Source organism: Archocentrus centrarchus, chromosome 24, assembly GCF_007364275.1.
Source record: "Archocentrus centrarchus isolate MPI-CPG fArcCen1 chromosome 24, fArcCen1, whole genome shotgun sequence".
Lineage (NCBI taxonomy): Eukaryota > Metazoa > Chordata > Actinopteri > Cichliformes > Cichlidae > Archocentrus > Archocentrus centrarchus.
In genome coordinates this window covers 20,594,258-20,618,415 of record NC_044369.1, presented here as the reverse complement: position 1 = coordinate 20,618,415, position 24,158 = coordinate 20,594,258, and the positions used below count along the sequence as shown (strand labels likewise).

Below are 24,158 nucleotides of genomic sequence, written 5' to 3'. Positions count from 1 at the left end.
TTTTGCTCAAGTCACATTTGTAAACAGCAAGTTGTCTGTGTTGGACAATAATCAACAGAAGCGCCTGAAAGGCAATTTAATTACTTAATTTCTTGACAAAATTCTCTTTGGGTTTGCCAGCAGTACCAAGAGAGTGTGGGCACCCCCCCCCCCCCCCCCCTCCCCTCCCCCCTCATTCCCACAATTTAAGCTGCAGTAAAGTGACGTCTAAGCAGCCACAGAAACACAACTTAAATAGGAAGACAGTGACTCTGTGGTCCTGCTCCAACATCAGCTGCTGCCAAAGAAAGCAAACAGTGTTATTTTTCTTCAGGCCACCCAAATCTGAACCATCCATCACCTGACAGGCGTGATGTCACCAGAAGAACCGGCAGCCGGCTGGCGACGAAAACAATGACGCTAATAACACAGATCAGCATCAGCCTCTCCCGCACTTTTCTCTTAGTCACAGGATCACTTTCAGTAAATGAGTTCCATCTGCAGAACTTTTTTTTTTTTTTTTTTGGCTCTGACCAATGAGACAGAAAAAAAATGATCCCAATGTATGGGTGAATGTATGATTTCATTCGTGTTTGCCTCGAGCCCATTAGCAGAGGAGATGCTGTCACATCCCCCAATCCCACACCCGCCTCTGTTACATTATGAGGTTACTTATAAACAATGACTTCTGTGATACACAAGGTGCTGCGATGTTGCCTCATTAAAGCAGGAAATCATAGCTCAAGGGGGACAACTATAGGTGGGACGATCAGTGAGAAGAACATTAAAACAGAATGACTAGCCAGCATTATCTAAGCCATCTTGAGCTTTCTCATCACTGCTGTTTTCCTACGGCCTTTAACACCAGGCATTCTCACTAGTTTCCAGGCACACAGGAAGACAGTCCTTAGCCACCTGGGCCAGGTCCATCTGCCGTCAAAGGATTTGGCTGTGGAAACAACACTGCGCTCTGTGAATAGGGACGGAATTCCCAATGACATCATGCAAGAGGCTTTTGGCTCCACAGTGATGTCTGCAACAAATATGGAGGCAACAATAGAGCACTGCACAGAGGCTGTCGACACCAACACTGCCAGAGCTGCGTTTCACCATGATCTTCCTGTAGAGAGAGCAGCAACGCTAATTTTACATACTGATCTTTGTTTTAACTTTAAAACTGACAGCCTCTGACCTCCGATAAGATTGTAGGAAAAAAACAAAACAAAACAAAAAAAACAGAAAATGCATCTACCCAGCCAAGCAGCTCACAGCACACCTCACATGTAGGTAAAAGTAATACAGGTTTCGTTGGTGTAGGCCGGATTACTGAGCTCAATGCAGGAAAAACTGATTTTGTGTTGATCTATCTGTTCCCATCTTTTCCCTCAACCATCTACCTTTGTCTTCTTTTCATACGTTACTTCCTTCTCCTCTGACCCCACAGACCCTGCCACTCCCATCTCCCCCTCTTTCCTCACTGCACCCAGTTATCCCTTCCATCTGGCTGCCTCCCCTGCAGATGAGACCCCTCTAATTAGTCCTGACCTGTTAATTAGCAGTCAAATGAGTGCACCAACGGGGGACAGGCGGGCTGATTAGAGGTGCTGTAGCTCCACACCCCAACGCTTACACTGCTGGGGTGTGGAGCTTAAACAACTTACTCGGAAACGTGGAATTTATTATGCAAATATATGAGATTTGACTAACCTTAAGGTAATTTATTGTTGAAGGGGACTTGCGGTTATTTATTTTACATTTAGCATTGGTGTGAGGGTAACTTATGAAAAGAAATATCACTAGAGGGAACATGGCTATTAAAGGGCACAGGTAATGGGATTAATAAACTGTCCTGTCTCTAGATATATGCATGTGCATGTGTGTATTTATACCTCAAGCAGGTCTATCATTCGAGTCATCTGAGAGTAGATGAGGACTCTGTGTCCCTGAGCCTTTAGTCGACTCAATAAGATGTCCAAGGTGTGGAGCTTCCCACTTTCTGTGATCAGGCTTTCCTTATCTGAAAGAAGAGAAGAAAGTATTAAGACACAAACCAGCTGGATGGCAACAGAATGACATTTCCACGTTACTCTCAGTCATGGTTAGCTGTGTAATGAAACCATTAAAGCCTGTCGTGCCACACTTCTTCTTAATTGCACTATTTAGTGAATTGACACAGTAACATCTCTTCTTACTTACAGAGTAAAAAAAAAAAAAAATCCAATAAATTCAGAAGCCATAAAGTCTGTCCCTAATCTAACATTTTGGGGGTGGAGGGCAAAATTTTAGGCCAGCGCATTTTGGCAAGCGCTGGCCTAATGGGGGTCATTTTGACCCAGGGTCTGTTGTTGAAGTGGTTTCCTCGATGTCCAGCTGATGAGGAATTAACGTCATCTGGCACAATGGTAGAAATAGAGAAAGGCTTTGCCTGCCATCGACCCTGTGACAGGCACACTATGGTGTTTGACCAAGAGGTCATGGCTCTGAGTGGGGAGACCTAAGGCCAGGTCCAGGGTCAGGTGACAGGGTCGGGCAAGGGTTACAACAGAGTCCCTATGGGAGAGTGAGGCTTGGCCATCTTATACTAGAGCTGGACTCTCGCCTCCTAGGCCCTTTTGTGCAGTACAAACCTGGGCTTATAAATATTTCCCAGTCTTATTTCTTTGTTTTGTTTTGGCAGTATAATGTAACCGTCTGCCATTAATTCAAAACACATTGCCCAAACAAGCAAAAACCAAGGCTGGGATAATACCTTCAAAAGTAACATCCTACCACATACAGTACCAGTCAAAAGTTGCAAAGTACTTACAAATGTGAAAAATACACACCTGTGCTAAAAATGTACAAGACCCACAAACTCAAGTAGATCTTAATTTTTAAGGGGACTTTTCTATGCTAATGTGTACTCGGACTGAACCCTGACCTGTGACCTTTTAGTACAGCCCTCTGAAAAAGGTCATGCCTGGCAGAGGTGTTAAAGAGGAACTAATAGAACAGATGAATAGGTGAAATGCTCTGGGGAGATACTGGACAGCTCACCTACAGGTCACTGTGGAGTGGTGTCAGCCTGTCAAATGCATTCAGTCTTGGTCACACACAGATCTAGAGCTCATGGGAATGCGTCGACAGGATTAGTTTTGGATTAAAGTCATACAGGTCTTTAATTCCATTTGTCTTGATTTTCTTCTGGACAGCTAAAAAGCTGAAAAAACTTCAGCTTTTCAGTTGTCCAGCTTTTCATCAAGTATCCTGCATCTTTGTCTATTTGAAGAAAAGAGGATTACCCGAAGGTTGTATGCTGGCCGGTTCAAAAGTTGGCTAGAACATGAAAGGCTAAGACCACAGTGGAGTTCACCACGTAGAGGAAGAAACAAAAAAATATCAAATATCAAAGAATCACGTAGGAGAAACACAGACAATGGCTGCAGTGGATAGTTTTGTTTTCAACAGTCAGTTTCACTCCTCTACTAAGAAGTTAATTGTATAACATGACTACTGTCTTCTTTGCAGCAGCAGCAGCAAGCTAAAGGACCAACAACAGCACTTGCAAAGCTCTGCATAGCACCTACGCACTGCTAATGCAGTACCACGTGAGGACTTCATGCCATTACAATAAACAAGCATGCACAACATCAACTGAATGGGAAAAAGTTGTACTAATGTCTTAGTAAAAGAGACATTATAAGAGGGAGAAATGAAAACAGATCTATGGCAGATTTCTCTAGCAGCAAAGATGGCGTCCTCCTGTTCTTGACCCTACAGAGCCAATCAAAAGTCAAACTGGAAAACATATGAGCCAAGTGTGTTTTTGCTACACCCTCAGCTTCAGCAGTGTTGACTGAGCTGTTAATGAAGCTGTATACTTAAAATATAAAACTCTGCACATGCACAGTATGCATAATGGGGTTATCTGATGATTCTATATAGCTAGCTATTATGTCTCAGTCAATGATACTAAAGTTACGCTCACTCCCCATTCAGATAGAGGCTTTACCAACATGGCAACAAGATTTTGTTAGCAGGATGAGTGCTATGACTAGCCAAAATTAAAGCTGCAAAGGGGGTCTATATTGGGCAAATGATACATGCTCTTCAACAGTATTGTCAGAAAATGCCCACAATGAACTGAACTAACTCTCAAAACACAGAAAAATGGCGAAATGGTCTTAGAAGAATAAAGAAAGATACAAATAATACACCTATAGCTAGAGGCAATAAAGCACAACTGAAGCTGATTTAACGTGACGCTTTATTTATTCTAAGATAGGCCGTTGCACATAGCTGTGGTTCCATTTGGTGTGTACAAAGAGCCCAGTGCACCGCAAACCATGAGATAGACAATATACCCTTCTGTGAAAGGCCTGTAATTGGCCTTGGCGTCAAGAAAGTGAATGGACTGAAAAGTAAAAGGACAAGCGAGGGAGGCATGCAGCAGATTAGACATGCAGAGCAGAAAAAAAAATAGTCCAGACAGAGAGGGACAGACGGAGAGGAAAGGGGGTCTGTGGTGGCTCCGGCTACAGTGGGGCTGGATTAGCCTGGTGGTGGTGGCGGTGATGTTGTGGCTGAGATCAGACAGGGCCTCCCCACCGCAGGTGCCAGTCTAACCAGGGCCGCTGCTCAGTCAAGGGCACCGACTAGCACTTGCGGGCCACACTGCCAACCAACCAGACGCAAACCACCACTTGGCAAAAATGCAAATGCTCATATAAGGCAACACTGCTCAATCCCTGCCACTGATCTGTTTCTGTTTAGCAGATTATATTTAAGCCTCTAGACTCCAGTGTCATGTTTTAAGACAGGTTAAAGCCCCTATCTGAGGATTTTTGGTCAAAGAGGACTAAATGTTGAATGTATTTAAACTAAGTCTTGAATGGCATTAACAGGCAAAGAGAAAATCCCATATTAAGCAGTTGGATACTATTATTTTTGTATATAGAGACGTGTCGGTCACGGTAATCCTTTTGTTTATGCCTGGATTATGAGGGAGACCATTAATAGGGAAGCTGCTCTGCTCCTTAAGAAAGCAACCGTCTGGTGTTTGACTACACGGGTGATCATGATCCAACGTTTGTGTGTTGGTTATCAACATCGCTTCACCAACATATTTAATTCTTAGAGGCATTCAACAGACAGAAAAAATATTAGGACAAAGAAAAAAAAATGAAGAGGAAGCAATGTGGCTCATAGAGAGGTTGCGGAGTTCAAAACATTTAGTACTGCATACAGAAATCCCCAGTTTCATTTTGCCGCTATACTCCATTCAAGTGAAGCCAAGAAAATAAATAATTGCAAATTTGGGAGGACTTTGGTGGTCTGTCTCATTCCAATGTAACCCTTATGGCTTATATTATAAGCTACATGTGGCTGCAATGAAATGCAGGACCACTGGCCTTAAGCGTGAGCAAGCTGGATATAGTAACTATGCATAGCATGAATTATGGACGGTTTGGAGGAATTTAAATGAATAGGTCTATAAAGCTAAAAAACCCAATGTATTGGCCTGAAAGAGTCACTAAAATGTATTCACATAGTAACAACATCATTATGTAGCTGATCACAAAACAAAACGATTGCTTTACCCAAAAAAAAAAACAGACATTGTGAGTGCCCAAATATGCTGTGGTTGTAAATCAAATTGTGGAGTAAAATGGTGAAAAATGGGCACAAAACAACTTTGAAATCACGGCCTGACAAGGATGAGGGCTGCGATAAGACCACACCCCAAAACACAAGCAAATCCCATGTGGTGTCACACCACTCTGCCGTTACTATGGATACACATATCAAGCTTCACCACCTGCCCTGCCCCCCCTTTCACAGCACCCCACGCGCCCACCCCCCATCACCCACTTCAATCCAATCCAGTCAAACAGAGGTATTCACCCAGCCAGCCCTCCCCATCTCCTCCATGCTTACCGCCTGCTGGCAGATTAAGCTGCACTCCCCTGTCCCTCCTCACTCCCCCTTTCTACTACATCCACTGCAGCACCCTCCAGCAGCCTCGCCATCCTTCCCTCCTCCACTTCTACAAACTCACCCTCCCACTCCCCGATACACACCCTCTCTCGCTCTCCCTCCCCCTGCTGTCTGTCCCCCAACGTTGTAATCCAATCCCTGTAGGGCCAGAGCCAGGGGTCTGACATGGTCCTGACCCAATTAGAGGCCTGCTGCCAGCTAATTAACCCCAGCCCAGCCCTGGTGCCTGGCGCCTGATACTCCCAAACCAACTATGGCGCTAATTTCATTAATACGCCACTACAATCTTCTGTCCTGTCCTCTGTTTCCTTCCCCTCTGCTGCTGCTACCAAAGTCAAGCAGGCAGCTGCCCTTAACAAGGAGAGAAGTGAGCCAGATGTGATGGAGAACAGCGAGTTTGCAGAGCAGGAGTTGGTAAAGGAAGATGGATGGATGGTTATGTGAGAAAGAGAGACAGATGGGAGGCCACAGAACAGGTCGAATCAACGATCGAACCGAGCATCAGCCCCTCACTGTACAATGATACATTACACTGGGCAATCAATAAGTCAATGGGCAACACTTGTTCAGCACTGCTGATGATGGAAATATTAGCCTGACACTACTTTGCTGCTTCTGCATATATTGACAAAATCAGAGTGAAACTTAATTTTCTTACAGCGACAGCATCAGGACAGCTAAGAGCCAGATGCCAGTGGGAGGATTTGAAAGCTAGGAGTGAGAAGCCTGACAGAAAACAGGAGAATTTAGCTGCTCGTTGGTGAAGATTTACAAATGCTCTCCCCAAAGTGTGCCTGCATCCAGAAAGCAGTGTGTCTGCTTTCTGGGAAAAAAAAGAACACAATTTCAATAAGAGAAAAAAAAGATGCCTGCACGACTAAGTGTGTCAGACACTGAGCGATGGACCGCACTGAGGTGAGTACATGTACGGAACATGTTTGCACATACATCACTGTCTCCTCTCAAACATGCAAGACGAACACTTCTTTTGGAGTCGTTAAGCAGAGGAAGAGACAGACAGTCTGATGAAGACTCCCAAGTTTCGCTGGGGAACCTCACCACACCACACCACAGCAGCCCACTGTGAACTCTGTCATTAAGACAGATTACTGCTAGTTACCCTTGGCCGGCACTGACTCTGAACTTACCACAGATGAAAGCAAAGATTACTTGGCTTCCATGTTTAAAGAACCCAGTGTAGAAAAATAATGTGGCTAATGTCTCCCCCTTCAGTCTACATAGGATTTTTTTTTTTAATTTGTCCTTTCTTGTGGACGCATTTATAGCCATAAATTGGACTAGGAAATCACCATCCCTTTACACACTTGGCTGTATGTTTTGTTTTTCAATGCTGGCCAGAAAAAAGCTGAATTCCACAGACAGTTACCGGTGCCAGTTTAATGCAGATTGAAAGGGGCAGAGTCAGACGGTGATGTGGTGAGGCTGGCAGTCTGCGTTGTTTTGTGCCTGTCTATCAGAGGGCCAGGGAAGCTTCCTGCCATTTTGCTGGAGAGCAGAATTTCTTTGAAGGGACAGGAAGGCAGAACTGCATTTCCCACAGCCTAATGTGAACGGCAGGGCCAGAACTTTACTCTCTGTCTCATAGACTGATTGATACACAGACACACACACGCACGCACGCACGCACTCACGCACACACACACACACACACACACACACAGAGACACAGACACAAATAAGCTGCACAGGAGAGAGAGACACATAAATGCCAACCCTCTCCTTCAGAGATTCCTCTGCAGCAGGAACAGTTGTTTCCCCAATTCACAATAAAGCTAGAAAAAGAGTTAAGAGTCAGTGCTATAGTGAGAAGCCCGTCATTTTGTGGAGTGGCTCCTTCTAATTAATGCAAGGGAGACAGAGGCCACACAGACAGCGAGGAAAGCTATTTCTGTGTAACTGCAATCTTAACAAGTAATTTTACAGCTTTCAAGTTCAAAACTATTTTCTTTTAACTTTAAATCTGTCTCCATTTGAACATTAAAATAAATAAATAAATAAATAAAGTTGTTGCTATGTGTAAAATTTCCACAAAGCAAACTACAGTAATTTGGCAAGCGAAAGACCAGAATTTCTCTGTAATTACAGCCCAATCCTCTTTTTTTTTTTGCCGTGTCTTCGTGGCGAAGACAGGGTGGCTGCATGGGTTTGTTTCTTAGCTGATAACACATGCTGCTTTCTTTGAGATCATTAGAGACTCATAGAGGTGCAGCAGCATCATGTGTCATCATCATTGTTAACATTATTAATGTGCAGTTAATTCTCTTTTTTTTTTTTTTGAATGAAAAACATCTTTAGAGAAATAATGCAATTACAATGACATCAAAACAAACAAACAAAAAAGAAATTCCGTGGTCCAAAATGTTACAGCCTCCATTGTTTTTTCCTCCTCTATGGCCTGATTCCTAATAAGTCCTCTGATTAGATTCCTCCATCGATATCAGTGGGCAGCTGTACTCACGCCATGGCGCTCAAAACAAACAGTTATTCAGCTCTGCCATTTGTTCTAAAGGTGTGGGGCTGGGAGTGTGGAGGAGACGGAGGGTGGGAAACTTCAGCTGGGCTACTGTACATATCTGAGCCTTGATGTGGCAACAATGTGTTCAGCGGAGGACGGGTGCCGGAGTGTTGGGTCACTTCCTTCCTACTGAGGCTGAGAAAGAAGTGGGAGACCAGACGGACTGAGAGCCCGTGGCCAGATACTGATTTCAGAACAGCACACCGTCCTGTCTGTTAGCGAGAGAGAGACAGAGGTAAAAGCTTGTCCCCTGAGCGTGGGAGAGTGTGTGCAGAGAGCTGAGAGACACCTTCAGTCCCCGTGTGAGCGCCGCACACGTCCGTGAATGGGCTTGATTGTACACAAACAACACAAACAACACACACACACACACACACACACACACACACACACACACACACACACACACACACACACACACACACACACACACACACACTCGCACACAGACAGACCATCTATTAGTGTTACCTAACTGAGCACTTGAACAATGACCAGTAGCTAAACTTCCTCGCTTTGTCTGCCTCCGTATAACTTCACAAGAGCTTTCAGGCTGTTCTCACACAGACACACAAATACTTGTTTTGTTTCTCACTTTTACACAGAAACGCTCTCACAAGCACATGTATACACAGAAGTTTTAAAAAAAATAGAGCAAGCTTTATTATAATGCAATCTCATCTGATAGGATCTAAAAGATCATTTTTAGAGAAGCTACTGTTTTTAAATGATAAGTAAATGCACTAAAATGCATCTTAGAAAGTATTAAAGGTCATTAAATGAGTGAACTGCAGGCTTATCACACAAGGTCTACAACTTCTGTGCTGGGACAATCTGACAAAAGAAAACAGTCATCATAATCCATAATACAGTTTATCAGAGGTGGGGAGGGGTCAGCAGGTCACTGAGAACGGATGTGCTTTCTGTAAAAAGGTACTGGCCTCTCTCACCTTGGACATCCATCAGTCATCTGAGGCCTGCTGGTGAATCACCTTCCAGTGTACTGCAGCTAACCCTTTGCTCAACAAGCCAATCTTTTCTGATAAAGTGCTACTAAGCCATAAATTCACTGGGAAAACACAACAAATAAAAAAAACCCCACAATCTTTCCACTGAATATCACAATTCAATGGAAACTGCTGGTATGTGTTTATATGAATGAACCTCTGTAAAGGCCCGTTATCTCAGCAGTTCCCTAGGAAGTCCCTGTGTGACCTACAGGTAGAGATAGAAAAGGGTGATGTGCCCGGCTCTGCCCTGCTGACCCAGGACTGAGATCTATGGATTCTCCCACGGGCCTCCATTTCTTACTATTCTACAAAAGAGGACATTCACTATTTAATAAAAGAGTCAGTTAAAATGGGATGGAAGTCAGGAGGCAGGGTAAAATCTGTATTTTAAAAGTATTACGCTCTTTCCCAGCTCAGTATTTTTATTCTTTAAATCAGCTAGATTACCTCAGTGTGATTCACAGTTCAAAATAATCCTTATTTACTGTAAACTTAATTACCTTGGTTCATTATGGTCCTGAACAAGCTTATGTGCCATTTTTAAGCTCATGTGCTTAAAAATGGTTACTACTTGTAGGACTTCATTATGTAAAATGTTGGTCATGCTAAATATGAGTATCCTCCATAGTTACAGTTTACTTATGAGGTTTGATAGTCATTGATCATTTAGTGTGAATAGCTGTACAAGTGGCCACAGGAACTCATTTTAATGTACAATAATAACAATCAAACAGAAAAATGTCCACCCCACCCCACCCCACCCCCCACTCACTCACACACACACACACACACACACTTAGAGCTTACCAGGTATCCGTATGAAGGACCATCCATGGCGGGGATAAAGGGCCATCACGCCCCCAGGGCATTGTGGGTGGAAGGCATTAGCCCTCACACACCATTCTGAGGCTAGTTCAGGAGAGCCGTACAGAAAACACTGTTTGAAGACCGTGCCCCCTCCGCTGCGTGTCACCTGCCACTCGTACTCAGCGCTGCGGTCGTCACAATAACGCTCCATGGGGACTGCTGTCACCTTGGAAACAAAAGATAATACTGTGTGATTGATAGACAACAAATACTGCACGCTGCAACAGGAGGGGGTTTAAGGTGGGTTTGTTTTTTACAAAGCTGATAACGTTGCTACAGAGAGATTCAAACTGTAGATGGAGGGATGTCAGTGCATGCAGGCCAGTTTTACTGAATCAGCAGCTTCTGCATCTGTGTATGTTTGTGTGTGCAGGGGGAGGGTGTGTGTGTGCGTGTGTGTGTGTGTGTGCGTGTGTGTGTGTGTGGGGGTGGGGGGGACAAGAGGAAGCTGAACAACTACTGAATAACCTGCGTAAGAAGCCCTTTTTGGAGACTCTGTTTGTTTTAAGTGCAGCTGGGAGGCACAGTGTTGACCCTGCACCCCAACCACACACAGTCATACAAACATTTCACAGATAAGAGCTTCTCATTGTTAAAAAGCCACAATAGCATTGCTCACAGTGCTTCCCTCTTCCACGACCACCCAAATGCTTAGCTGTCTTAAGCAAGCCAGCACGCAACCGCGGCTGTCCACACAAACACACAGAGGGCTTGCAAGCGTGTCTTCCTCAGGTCATTTCTTATACACATACCCTGGGTGTGGCGGCTAGCAGGAACTTAGGTGGCAGTGTGGGCTGGCAGGGTCGGAGCGTATAGGTGCCTGATTTTCTGCAATGGATCTTGACGTCTGTGTGTCCCACCACACCGGGCCTAGAGGCTGTGAACACCAAATCCTGAAAAACATACACAGAAATCAACACTTCTGTTTTGTTTTGTTTTTTTTCATTAGTAGAATAAAAAACAAAAACACTCAGAAGTGGCGTTACAGCTGCTAGTGATTTTTTAAAGCAGAGAAGTAAACAAAGAAGATCATACAGAGCTCAATGAGTTCAGTACTCAAGGTTCTTTAAACTGCTCTGACAGTATATGTAAATTTAACTGGCTTTAATCTAAATATGTTGCATAACATTTCAACGTAATGCTGAAAATTGTTATGTGAAATGCATGCTTACTGCAGCCTATATGGTTTGAATTGCACATCTCACAGAATAAACACATTTCATTATATGTTTTCATTACATGTTTACATATATATGACAATAACTTAAACCTTTATTTAACCAGTCTATAAAGTCTTCTTCTTCTTCTTCTTAGGATAGGAGATTGCTCAAAATGTTTTTGATTAACACAAAGGACAAAGTATAACAGAACAGTAGGTTTAAAAGGAATGGTGATGTCTGCTATTGTATGTGAAATTGTAGTTACACAGTGCCATCTAATGGCAGGCTGAAAAAAAAATCAGCTATCAGTGTCAAACCAACTCAGCCAGTGCTTAGCAACTACAATTTTTCCTTCAATTTCTTTGTTGAAGGCTAAAATGGGTGTGTGTGTGTGTGTGTGTGTGTGTCACAAGCAATGCACCAGGAAGAGCCTAGTTTTTCAAACCAGCCAGGGCAGGTTATTAATGTTTTTCTTTTTTTACATGAAGCCCTGAAAGCATCGTCCTCTTTGGACATGCAGGAGGACGTTAGGATTAGGATTGACGTTAGTAAACTGTTAATTTATGACATTTGAGCAGATTGTAATTTGGCCTCAGACAAGAAATGCAATTTTTACAATGTGTTGACAATATACAACAATTATATCAGCACATCTTAATGGTTGTGGGATGTCAGGATTCATTAAAAAAAGTGAACATTATGAAGCCAGAAACACACACACAAAAAAAGCAGAGCTTCATAAGGTAGGCATACATCAGACACATATTGCATGGCATGCATATCATAATTAAATAGAAACACAACATGCTGTTTGGATACTATGACTGTTTCATACTGGGATGGAACAGACATAGAGGGAGACTGATACAGAGGGACAGACAGCCAATCTAATCCAGTACCCCCACTGCGTTTTGGGTAAAACTGAGTGTGTCTTGGTTCTCTCGGTTTTCTCAATTCCTTGATAGAAGCAACAGGAAAGCTGAAAGCAATACTGGCCACACTGTCAAGTACACAGCCAGAGAGAGATGAGCCAAGCAGAAAGAAGTGGCAGTGTATGCCAGCTCCATGCAGTTTTAAAAGAAAAACGAGGAGTTAAAAGAAGTTGGCAAGAACTGTGGGAATGAGTCACTTCTACAAGTAGGAGTTTGGGGTCAGCGTGGTCATAAAGCACACATACAGTATAAGCTCTCCAGGTGTCTGTGAGTTTCTGTTTCTTGCTCATATCTGAAGTTGCTTCTAATACTCTTATTCCCGTACCTTAAGAAGCTCCAGGGGGGAACCTAAGATGCTAGACAGCTTCCTAACCTGGTGTGATGAGGCCAGGAGAGGAAGAGGAGGATGGAATTACCCCCGGCAGCATTCACTCCTGAGTATTTTCCACCCAACAACTTAAGCTAGAATTGGTGGAAGGGTGGTAATATGATACATACAGTATCTGCCAATGGTTAGCAGTTTGCTGGGTGAAATGGCTCAGATGTGTTTATTTAATGGTTTTTAAGCATCTGCAGGCTTTTTTTTAAAGGTGTACTAACAATAAGATTTGCATATTGCCAAATAATACAGAAAAAAAAAAAAAACATCAGAACAAAAATGTGCTGTCTCAGCGTAACCCTTTGGTTTTCAGCAGTACACATGAAACCATTTGCGTGCAGAGGAAAGGATTTACTGTGTGTTGCATTTATCATCTTAACTGACAAACATTACAGATTGCTAAACATATTGTGCCATAAACCACCAGCAACACACTGGTCATGAATACCAATCCACACAGACAGACCTCATTACCGGCTTTAAAGTCTATATTGAAAGCAGATCAGTCGATCTGTGTGTTGTTGAAACAGCTGCTTTTTATGACTTGATACACACGGATGATAAAGCAGCAATAAAAAAGAAGAAACGACTCCATTTTGGCATGATATTTGGTGTGCTTGACAAATTAGCAAAAACTCTTGGTGTAAATTTGGCTTTTGTCACCTTTAAATCAAATATATACATTTAAAAAAAGGTGTTTAACAATTCCTGGAGATTTCCTTTATACATGTAAGAGTGAAGATAGATGATGCACTGCACAGGCCGGAGAAACGTATACCAGGAGGGAAGTCAGCATTAATGGGTCACAGGGCTACAAAGGGATTAGGTTCCACATTGCATCCCTGCAGATGGAGAGGAAGCTTGGGGCAGAGAGCACGATGTGTGGCCAAACACCAACTGATGCTCTAGGGAGAATTTCAGCACTGTCAGCAGCACATGGATCCCTACTGGCGTTTCGCATTTCTGCCACACATTAAAGTATACTGCAGATGGCTACTTAAGATTTTCTTGTGTGCAGCTTGCTGTCAGCATGCCTGTGCCTCGCGGCTTCTTACCTGCAAAACAGGACTGGTGTGCATGTTGGGGAAGGAAATGGGTCTGTTCAGCCACAGAATCAGGTCCTTGCGAGACAGACACTTAATCCTCGGCTGTAACTTTCCTCTGCAAGCCTCCCCGTCTCCGGCTTCCTCCTGGCCCTGTTCTTCAAGGTCAAACAGGCGCTGATGATGGAGCCGGTATGCAGCTTTCAGGGACAGAAAAAGGGCTAACCATCTGTAAAGGCAGGAAAGAAAAGACTCAAGTTACAAAGAAATAAAAAATGTAATAAACTGTAGAAGCTGGTTTAAGATCTTTTATAGAAAAAAAAAAAAAAAAAAGTGATACATAAAGTTAGCCACTATTTCCAGCTTTGTACTTTTAAAACTTGACTAGAATAGATTTGTTTAGCTCCTCTGCCTTTAAGGCAACCATCTGTTTAAGCCAACTTTCTTCCCAAATCTTCATAAACAGAAGGATTTAACAGCAGGTGGATGGGGCTGCTGTGCCTGAGATGACCATATAAGGATATCCACTCTCACTGACATCATACATAACAAGCAGTAGAAATATCTGTCTGAAACTGATCATTTAGAGCAGTCTAACCCCCGAGCTTTGGCTCACAGGGATTTCTTGTATGTACACTGAACACATTTTGAGAAACACTGGCAACTTCTAATATGAGCATCCACCAGGAAAATGCATAACTCGTCCCCTTTAATGAAGAAACTTCACTTGACTGCAGCATACATATGCTAAAGGGACCTCAGGATGAAAATTTGATGCCCACCTTACTAAGGTGCCTTGGAGCATAAGATTGGACATCTCCGCTGGTGACACGTCAATAAAACGCAAGAAGGAGAAACAGCTTCCTTTGTCATCACCTGAAGATTCAAAAATCAGAGAATGAGGAATACAAGACCAATATGAGACTATGCAAATGAAGATCAGGGATTCACCAATTTTGAAACTGTAGGCTGATAAATATGTTTTTATGGCATGGAAACAAAGAAAATTGTAATCTTTATTATTAAAAAATAACTGAACATTTAGCCAACACCAACTTGGTGTGACAACAGATAATCAGACACTGTCATCATAAATGCCATCTCATCTGCTGATAACCCAGTGTCATTATAGAGGACACTTTTATTGGTGCCTAATGGAAACAGCAAATGAGGAGGACAGACGCTGGTGTGAAACTGAGATTTGAATGTGAGATTGTGTCACAGGAGAAAACCAATTCCTAATTCCAACAAGAACTTTGTGTATTCTCGAATGAGAGCTTGATATGTGCTCACCTTTTCTGTGAAAAAGAGACTGCTGTATGTGGTTCAGAGAGAAGGGAGACAGCAGCACTTGAAGTAATCTGAGGACGACGTGGAGAGAAAGACCAGGTCACATCAAACAAATGTGAGGGACAGCAAAAAAAAAAAACCTGAATTTGGCATGATAATCTGATCCCAGTCCAGCCCACAAAAATTCTTAGTTTCATATCTATAATTGGGATAATAGCCATTTTATGAGGCCCTAATCAGCTTATGTCCACAAGGAGGAAGATTTGTTGAGGAGGGAAAAAAAAAAAAAGAGGAAAGTTTTCACAGTGTTTACACAGTAATTTCAAATGTAAATCTAACCCTATTCGAACAGTGTTAGCACAAGCTCTGACAGATCGTCTATTATTGGATTTAGCAGATATTTGTCAAGATTACACGAGCCTGTGAATGTTTCTGTGTGTAAGAACTCACTTTTTCTTGGCCTGATTGTGTGCGTGAATGAGACCATGACGGTGGAGGAACTTGGACATGACGTAGGACTTGAGAGACATGTGAAAAGGAGAACGGGTCTCCTGACGCTCAAACAAGTCAGGGTGGTTGCAGACCTACACACAAACATATGCACAGTTGAAGTTAAGGAATCAGAATTCCAGCATGCTTGTTTGTTCCTTTAAAAACCCGCTACAGCTCAACGGTTAAATCTTCAATATGTAAAACACTAATAAACAAGTAGGTTGTTGTTTTCACTGATGCTTGTTTGGCTGTTTTTGTGGTAAATAGTTAAAAAAAAAAAAAAAAAAGGCAAATTTGGTATAGAAATGAAACACGGGCAAGGGAAGAGTTTATTAAATTTTGATGCTGCTACAGCTCAAGGCCTGGAATTACTTTAATAATCCCCTCATGAACACATACGCCAGGGAACTGCTTGGGGCCCGAGGCTTTTAGGGGGGCCTCTAAGGAACAATTTGCAATGATATCTCAGTTGGAAAATCCCCTCAAGAGTTCCCCCTTAAGCGCCTGGCTCAGTTGCACAGTGGTAATCTGTAAGTGCACTGCAGAGCTTTGCAGACCATCGTCTAAATGTTGTAGCTGTGTACTGTCATCAGGGAGCGGTGTCAGAAATATGATGAACAACTGGTAATGCAATCTTGTTTGTGTTTTGCTGAGCTTTTAGTTTAGCTCCTGCTAAAGCGTAAACAGAAGTCAGAGGACTTCCAGTCCTACAGAAGTCCATGTGAAAATGGCCCTGCCCTGACCTCTGTAAACACTCTGTCGATGAGTTCACTAATTCAGATCATACTGAATAAAAAAAAAATTTAAGTCCATTTTGTATATGTTGGTCATTCTGTCAAAAAAGAGGATTATTCAGCTTTTGCTGATTGCATAATGATTGACAAGTCGTTAGCTAATGAGCAAGCGGTTTCACAGTCAGAACCATCCCCTCACTCAGCACATCTGAGTTTAAAAAGCCAACATGGTGATGATGAAAAGGCTTCTCTCAAAGCCTCAAAACCAACAGATGATGTCACGGCGGCCACGTCCATCTTTTACTCTATTGAGCATGATTTTATTTTAATGCCACTGTTTTTTTTTTTTTTGTTTGTTCAAAGATTCAAAAATAGGTGTATGCATAGTGTTATGTATTGTTCTTGAAATAAATTATTGCACAGGCCTTTTATGTTCCCTTCTAGATAAAATATGGGTTAGAGTTCATACCTTCCTAAACTGCATGACCAGATTCATGAGGGAGGAGGTGGTGCTGTGAGCCTGCTGGGCCGTGCCCATCGAGGACTGCAGCAGATCCTCGATAGAGATCTTGTTCCTCAGAGCCTGGTAGAGCAACCTCTGCCGGGAGGTCAACTGACAGTAGGTCAGGATCTCAATCTGCAGAAAGAAAGAAGAGTTAGAATATTGTTTTTTAAAAAAAGGATCAGCCATATAACATTCATGTAAACCAGAACAAAAATAATGAGTTATTAAAACTGTGCTGCACAATTGTCTTTTTTCTTGCTTAACCAAAACTGAGAAAACAAAGGGACCTTTTGTTTTGTGTCGTTCAAATTAAATTGACATTGTCCCCAATGGTCAGCTGAACAGACTGATTTTAATTTCTCTGAGTCAGCATTACTATCACATTATGTCGGCCTTAGAACACACACACACACTGTTTTCATGTGCGCTTAACCAAAACTGAAATATGAGTATGAACTTCATGCCTATTGCTCAACAGTCTTTAAACAAACATTCAAATCTCTGGTTTTATCTTGTGCCACGCTTTGATGAAAGCCGTGAAACCAAACGGTAACAATCCATAAAACCACATCACGAACCACGAGTGTACATTCCTGGTTAGTACTGGCTTCAGTGTCCTGACAAAACAGACAGAAACCAGCAAGAGTGGAGAAGTAAAGGAAGTGGGCTGGCAGGACTGCATGTGGCTGCGAAGGAAAGTGAAAAAGACAGATGTGGGGGAGTGGTGAACTCTGCCATTCCTCAAGACTCCCACAGTGTATGACTGAGTATGTGTGCGTGTGTCTATGACCTCTGGTCCAACATCTGTCAGGAGGATCTGCCAGCACAAGCATCACTCATACCCTTATTACAATACTTTCTCTGTCAATGAGGTGTATAAGGAGACGGATGGAGGAAGGGTGCAGGTTTAACCAGGAGAGGTGAAAAGCATGGCTACTTATTGACACTGTATGATCCTGCATTATAATTGAGAACGGCTGTATAAAATAAAATTATATAAAGCCTTTTATTCACAGATTTTTTTTTCCCCAAGCAGGCCTGCATACTATAATCCTCATCTTTTTATTTTAAACAATTCATAATCCATATTTCCCATGCGAAAGTGCTTAATTAAAAGGCCATATTATGGTCTCCTTGTTTATGAGAGACATGGTCAAAGTTTCAGATAGTCTTTATTTTCATTATGACACAAAAATTGCATTCATTTTAGATTTAAGTTCCTTATTGGATCATATTGGAGTTTAATTTACTGAGATCTTCATTTTTTTTTTTTGGTATTTTCTATTCAACTAGCTGATGTAACACAGTAATTTTGTGATAAAGTAATTCTCATCTCACCATAGCAGAGTACAGGAATTAAAATATGAAGTGGGAATTTGGCATAACAGGAAGGAAACTACTTGGAAAAAATTTCCATCTTTTTGCCCTTGGGAAAATGGAAAAATTAGGGACTAAGACTACCTTGTCTGAGAGTTCGTTTTCCACATCCTTCTTGATTCTGCGCAGCATAAAAGGCTTGAGGATCATGTGCAATCTGGACAGCTGGTCTGAAAAACATACCACATGCAAAGTGAGCAGGAACCGTTGGTACACAGGTTGTTCAGTTTCCACATAAGCTTAAAAAATATAGTTTTATGCATTTTCAGATGGAAATTAGGGGAAAAAAAATAGCCTTTGTTGTACTCACTCTCATCTATGGCAGACTTGTTTTCGGCGTGGCTCTCTATGTCCTTGGAGAACCACTCGTTAAACTCTTCATGGGAATCGAACAGCGTGGGCATGATGAAGTGCAGCAGGGCCCACAGCTGAGAGGAAAACATGCAATCTGTTACAGTTCTGACCTGACCGGAAAACCGCACACTCGCCAGCACACGCACACACACACACACATCGCTCACCTCAGCCATTGTGTTCTGGATGGGTGTCCCAGTTAGCAGGAGTCTGTTCCGACACTGGAACTGCAGCAGGATTTTCCACCGAACACTGAAAACAGTCAGAAACCAAGACTGTCACCTACTGTGACGGCCGCAGATGTTTATCATCTACATGTAACACTTCATTTAACATAATCACTCAATGTAGTGAAATTTTGGATTACCGCTTGCATGTGGCGGTACATTTGGCCAGTATATTGATTTTGGCTAGTCGCCAATAGGAGCCAAGAAATGACACATGCCCGTGAAGCTGTGGAGACTGATGACTGGATGTTTCCAGACGTTTTTGTTGATTTACCAAAATGATTTAAAGAACAGATTGACTTGTTCTGCATATTTTAGCAGATTTATAACAAACTTTGTTCACTTACATTTCTCAAGACACTCTTTAAAGCATCCTGTGCTTTATTTGTTTAGAAAAAAATGGTTTTCCACATAAAAAAAAAGGCTAGAGGAAACCTGCTGAAAAAAAGGCCCATCTGCATTTAAAAGATATTAACAAACTAGTTGTTAAGTAGCCAGAGAGGGGTACAGAGAGGGGTAAGATAAACTCTATAAAGCCAGGCAAGCATCAGGATCATTTTCATTTAAATCAAAGTCTAACAAATCAGGCACTGGGCATCAACACATGAACCATGCTCTGTGATTAGGAATTCACGACAATGCTTCACCTCGTGCTGCTTTTCAGTGCCTGGGCTTCATCCAGAACCATGTACTGCCACTTGACCCTCTGGAAGTACTTGACATCTTGGACCACCAGCTGGTAGCTCGTGATCACCACGTGGAACGGTGCATTTTGCGTGTAAAGGGTTTTCTATGTGACACATCACAGCGTTAGAGTTAGAGACTAAAAGTGACCACACAACGTATAGTGATGTACTGTTCCATGTTTACCTGGCTCCAAAATTTCCGAATCACTTTGCGATCGTGAGGGTTTCCCCAGTACGGTAACACCTAAGGGACATATCAGTCACATTGCTTCATCAGTAAACCTTCATACACTAAAATAATCCCCGTGTGAACGTGTTTAGCGTAACCTACATTCAAACTATTCTCTTCCTAAACCCTTTAAGTTACACTGAGCGATGCTGGAAAAACAGAGCCACGCTGCTGTTCTCAGAGGAAACATTTAGGCATCACACATGAATCACTGCCTCACTTGCTGAGATATAGAATGCGATGTGAAAAGATTTACACATCATTACGTCGCTCATCGCAAGCCGCTTTTCCATTGTTTTCAGTCAGTCTTGCTTTGAATGTTCAGGAAGCTTATCTTCAAATTGTGTAATGGGGTCTTTTCACACCTCATTAGCAAAACAAACTGCAACGGATTTTTTTTTCCAAACTGGCTGAGAAAATGGGTGCAGCTGGATGTCGAGCACAACAAAGAGTCATGTATATCACAGTGTGTGTGTGTGTGTGTTTGTGTGTGTGAACTCAAGCATAGCTGACATATTGATGCATTTGATAACTTCTTTGGATACACACAGCCTTTTAAGAGCCAGTTATGGCATGCAAAATGATTTTTTTGAGAAGTACCACTCAACAAAAATAACAACAGCTTTGTAGTTATGCATTAACATAAGCAATGCTGCAATACTGCCCCCTAATGGACAGTTCTGGATAACCTTTCATCTGATAACTGGCGTCAGCTCTCATAATGTCAAAAGTAACAGCACTGCATTAACAAGAGAATAGAGAAATCCGTCAGTAGAAGAACAACAGAAATGAAGACATGGGGATTCCTTTAGACGTGTTGCTGCAGATGTTTCCGTTGGTGTGCTCGCTCAGCGGCGGGATGGATTCTCACCTTGAATTTGGGAACAAAGCGGGTGAACTCCTGATGCCAGTTGTTGAGCGTAGACGCTGGAGAGATGATCAGGAATGGACCCCAGATGTTATCTCTCTGCGCAGGAACAGAAAAGCAAATACTGTGTGAACCACCGCAACAGGTGTTCTGCTGTGCATGTGTGAATAGCACCCAGAAAACAGGAAGCCCTGCAGGGCCTGTGAAGTCCACAGCATGCACCTTCCTGCCAGCGACAGTCGACTGAGAAGCTCGCATTTCCACTTGAATTCCACTTTTTTTTTTTTTTTTGCCTTTGGGGTTGTGAGACTAAAAATGTAAAAAGCTGGCAAATCAGGTCTTCAAAGCAAAGAAGTGTCATATGACTAATTCAATGTAATGTTCCAGCACCTGCAAAAAGCCAGAAACTAGGGACTCTTTAAAGGATGCAGGTGCAAAAAGCTGCCTTTTAGATGTTTTATAGCAAGTCAAAAACAATGGTAGAGTCAACCGAATATTCCGCAAAGTGTTTTGGAAGAGTGTGGTGAATGAAACCCTTTGACCCCCGTGCTCTCTCTCACCTCTGCTAAGTGTGCCAACAAAGCGATACTCTGAACAGTCTTTCCCAGTCCCATTTCATCTGCCAAGATTCCATTGATTCCCTGTGGAAATGAGAAGGAAAAAAAAAAAAAGGGAAGAAGAATAAATCACTCAGTCGGGAGGAAAAAATATCCGAAAATATAAAACTGCACACATGTCCAAAAACAATGCTAATAATCGCTGAATTATGTTATTGCTCTTACATACTAGAAATTCTTAAATTCACTTAACCAAAACATTAATACGGATCATAAAAACTGCACATTTTGAAGATAATGCAAAGAAAAACTAAAGAAACCCTGAGTGTTTTAGAAAATCTCAGCATAAATCAAATACATGCACAAAAAAAAAAAAAAAAATCCTCAGACATGTACCTGTTCATAAAGGTTAGCCAGCCAGTTCATGCCTTTGAGCTGATAGCCTTTGAGTTTTCCGTTGAAGATGGTGGGCTGAGGAATGTCTTCACCTGCACGGATCGATGGGTTTGAAAGGCTGTAGCTTTCTCCAAACCCAGAGCCGAAGCCTGTGGACAAGCTGCCAGCTGCACGTAGAGATGCACTGCGACTGTCTTTAGCCTCTTCATCGAACATTCGCGTCTACAGGAGGAGATCTGCATGTTATCACCTGCTGTGTTGTGTGAAATAAGGGCCTGTCTAAGGCTGCGCACGTATTACTCACTCTCTCCTGATGAATCTGGTAGGCCTCTTGGGCATTCCTCAAGGCCTGGGATTTGTAGTATTCACTATCTGCAATCACATACCATCATCTTGTGCATATCCATTTCTTTTGCATACAGACGTTTATATAGTCAACCTGTTATACATTATTACAGATTATATAGTCTAAAACAATGAAATTCTTATCAATTATTGTGATATAACTGCAGAATAGTATCACTAGTAGACAGTATACTGAAAAAAGAAAGTACACCCTCTTTAAATTTTAAGGTTCTTTTGTCCTTATAAAATGAGGTAAATGTAACCTCAGATGAACTACGAAACATGACATAATGTACTGAGTCATTATTTATTCATCAAAAACTCAGCCAAAATGCAGGAACAGTGAGTGAAAAAAGAAATACATAAATACTGCTTCCAGAAATTAACAGGGTAAGCAGCAGCCAAGAGCTGCTAATCAAATGCACAGCACCACTTTTGCTGAAAACCAAACACACCATATCAGCACAAACACATCATGCCAACTGTCGAGCACAGTGGTAGAGAGGTGATGATTTGGGTTTGTTTTGCATCCACAGGACCTGAGCACTTTGCAGTCATTGAGTGTGAGTGAGCCAAAATTCTTCTACATTGATGTTTGAGGCTGATGAAGTCAAACAGAAAACGAATTCTTCAAGTTTTTGCTGCTCAAGTTGGTTCTACAAGCTATTGAATCATGGGGTGTATGCAATCGCTCCCACACTGCTTCTGCATTTTGGCTGAGTTTTTGTTAAATAAATAATGAAACAATGTAATATGTCGTGTTTTTGTTCATCTTCTTACCTGCTAAGGACTATACCGTTATTTATTATGTCCTGAAAACCTGCAAAACCTGATATGATAAGAGGATGCACTTTTGTTTTCCCACGATTGTAGAGGAAGAAAAAAAAAAATCTAATCTACAGCTAGAAAACTAAAAAGTCTCTTCCCATTTAACTTCACACCAATATAGTTTTAGGGCTGTTGGTCAATATATACAAATTTCAGCCATCAATAATGATGAACAATTTCTTCTCTATTACATTAAACTCGATTGGGCCATGCATACCATAGTCCTCCTGTCCCATGTTAACCATTACTCCTCCTCCAATGTCTATCTGTCTCTGGGCTGCAGTGTCTTCAAGCTTTCTCAGAATCTCCTCCTGTGCTGCATCTCCACCTGGAGCCCCCATGCTAGCTTTACCACTCATAAAATGAGCATACAGCTCTGTCTGGGTAATGAGGAAATTCAGTTTACGCTGCTGGCGCTTGGCCTGAGTGAGACAGAGAAAAGGGACAAAGTGGATGCCTATTTAGAATTTTCAAAAACAAAACAGACAAAAAACTGATTATTAAAAATGTCTCCATAGACAATAACTTTCTTGTCACAGACCTCTCTCATTTCTTCATCAAGTTTACGCTGCTCCAGGGCTTCCTTCTCAGCTCTCTTTCGGTGCTCCTTCTCCACCTTATCATATTTTTTCCAGTAAAGCATCATCTCCTTGGTAAGCCGCCGGGCACGGGGTAATGTTTCTTTACAGTTCTTCTGGGCCTGAATAGCTGCACGCCGGACCTCCCGCATACACTGGTGAGCCAGCTAAGAGTAAATGAAACATATGTTAAATGTTACTTTTGCCATAATATAGACATGAAGAGTTACCAACAAATCAACCACGTGTGAAGAAAAAAAAAAATAAAAATAATTTTAAAAATGCTTTCAATGTGCCTCTTACACACACAGTGCTGTGTACACTTCACTCACCTTTTTTGCATTGGTTAACACCAGGTTTTTAGCAGAAGTCTTCTGCTTGAAAGACTGCAAAAAAAAAAGAAAAAAAAAAAAAAAAAAAAAAAAAAGTAGAAATAGGAAAATTAGGTTTAAAAAACGTTGGAAAATGACACCAAAAACAAAACCTTTCTTTACTAACCTTGGGGATTTCCTTTTTGGCAATAGTGAGCCAGACCTTGCGTCGGCGAGCATTCAGCTGCTCGATGGTGAGATGTTTTTTCTTCACCATGGGCAGCGGAGCATCGTGGGAAAACTTAGCAAAGACCTTCGTGACATAAGGACGCTCCTCATCCACAAAGTCTCCCTCTCCCCGTTTCTTCTTTTTCTTCACTTTTTTCAGTTTGGCTACAAAAAAAGGCAAGGTGTTTAAATGAGAAAGTAAAGCTTGTTTGCTATTTTAAAACCAATTTAGTTATTTTTTTCCCCATGTTCTTCACTGAAGGCACTGACA

The 24,158-nt window shown here is 42.0% G+C and overlaps 1 protein-coding gene across 3 annotated transcripts in view; it reads right to left on the bottom strand.

Annotated features, from left to right (window-relative positions):
- ino80 (INO80 complex ATPase subunit) overlaps positions 1-24,158 on the bottom strand; it is a 39,058-nt gene that overhangs the window by 10,281 nt on the left and 4,619 nt on the right. For all 3 annotated transcript variants that reach the window (XM_030721684.1, XM_030721685.1, XM_030721686.1), the window contains 21 exons: positions 23,847-24,052; positions 23,681-23,734; positions 23,312-23,515; positions 22,988-23,192; positions 21,902-21,969; positions 21,598-21,819; positions 21,205-21,285; positions 20,648-20,743; positions 19,732-19,791; positions 19,509-19,651; positions 18,802-18,886; positions 18,591-18,708; positions 18,365-18,450; positions 16,868-17,035; positions 15,623-15,756; positions 15,176-15,243; positions 14,665-14,758; positions 13,895-14,111; positions 11,121-11,261; positions 10,309-10,534; positions 1,869-1,996 (listed from right to left, as the gene is read on the bottom strand). In XM_030721684.1, coding sequence (XP_030577544.1) covers positions 1,869-1,996; positions 10,309-10,534; positions 11,121-11,261; positions 13,895-14,111; positions 14,665-14,758; positions 15,176-15,243; positions 15,623-15,756; positions 16,868-17,035; positions 18,365-18,450; positions 18,591-18,708; positions 18,802-18,886; positions 19,509-19,651; positions 19,732-19,791; positions 20,648-20,743; positions 21,205-21,285; positions 21,598-21,819; positions 21,902-21,969; positions 22,988-23,192; positions 23,312-23,515; positions 23,681-23,734; positions 23,847-24,052 — 2,804 coding nt within the window. The remainder of the gene's footprint in view (positions 1-1,868; positions 1,997-10,308; positions 10,535-11,120; positions 11,262-13,894; positions 14,112-14,664; positions 14,759-15,175; positions 15,244-15,622; positions 15,757-16,867; positions 17,036-18,364; positions 18,451-18,590; positions 18,709-18,801; positions 18,887-19,508; positions 19,652-19,731; positions 19,792-20,647; positions 20,744-21,204; positions 21,286-21,597; positions 21,820-21,901; positions 21,970-22,987; positions 23,193-23,311; positions 23,516-23,680; positions 23,735-23,846; positions 24,053-24,158) is intronic.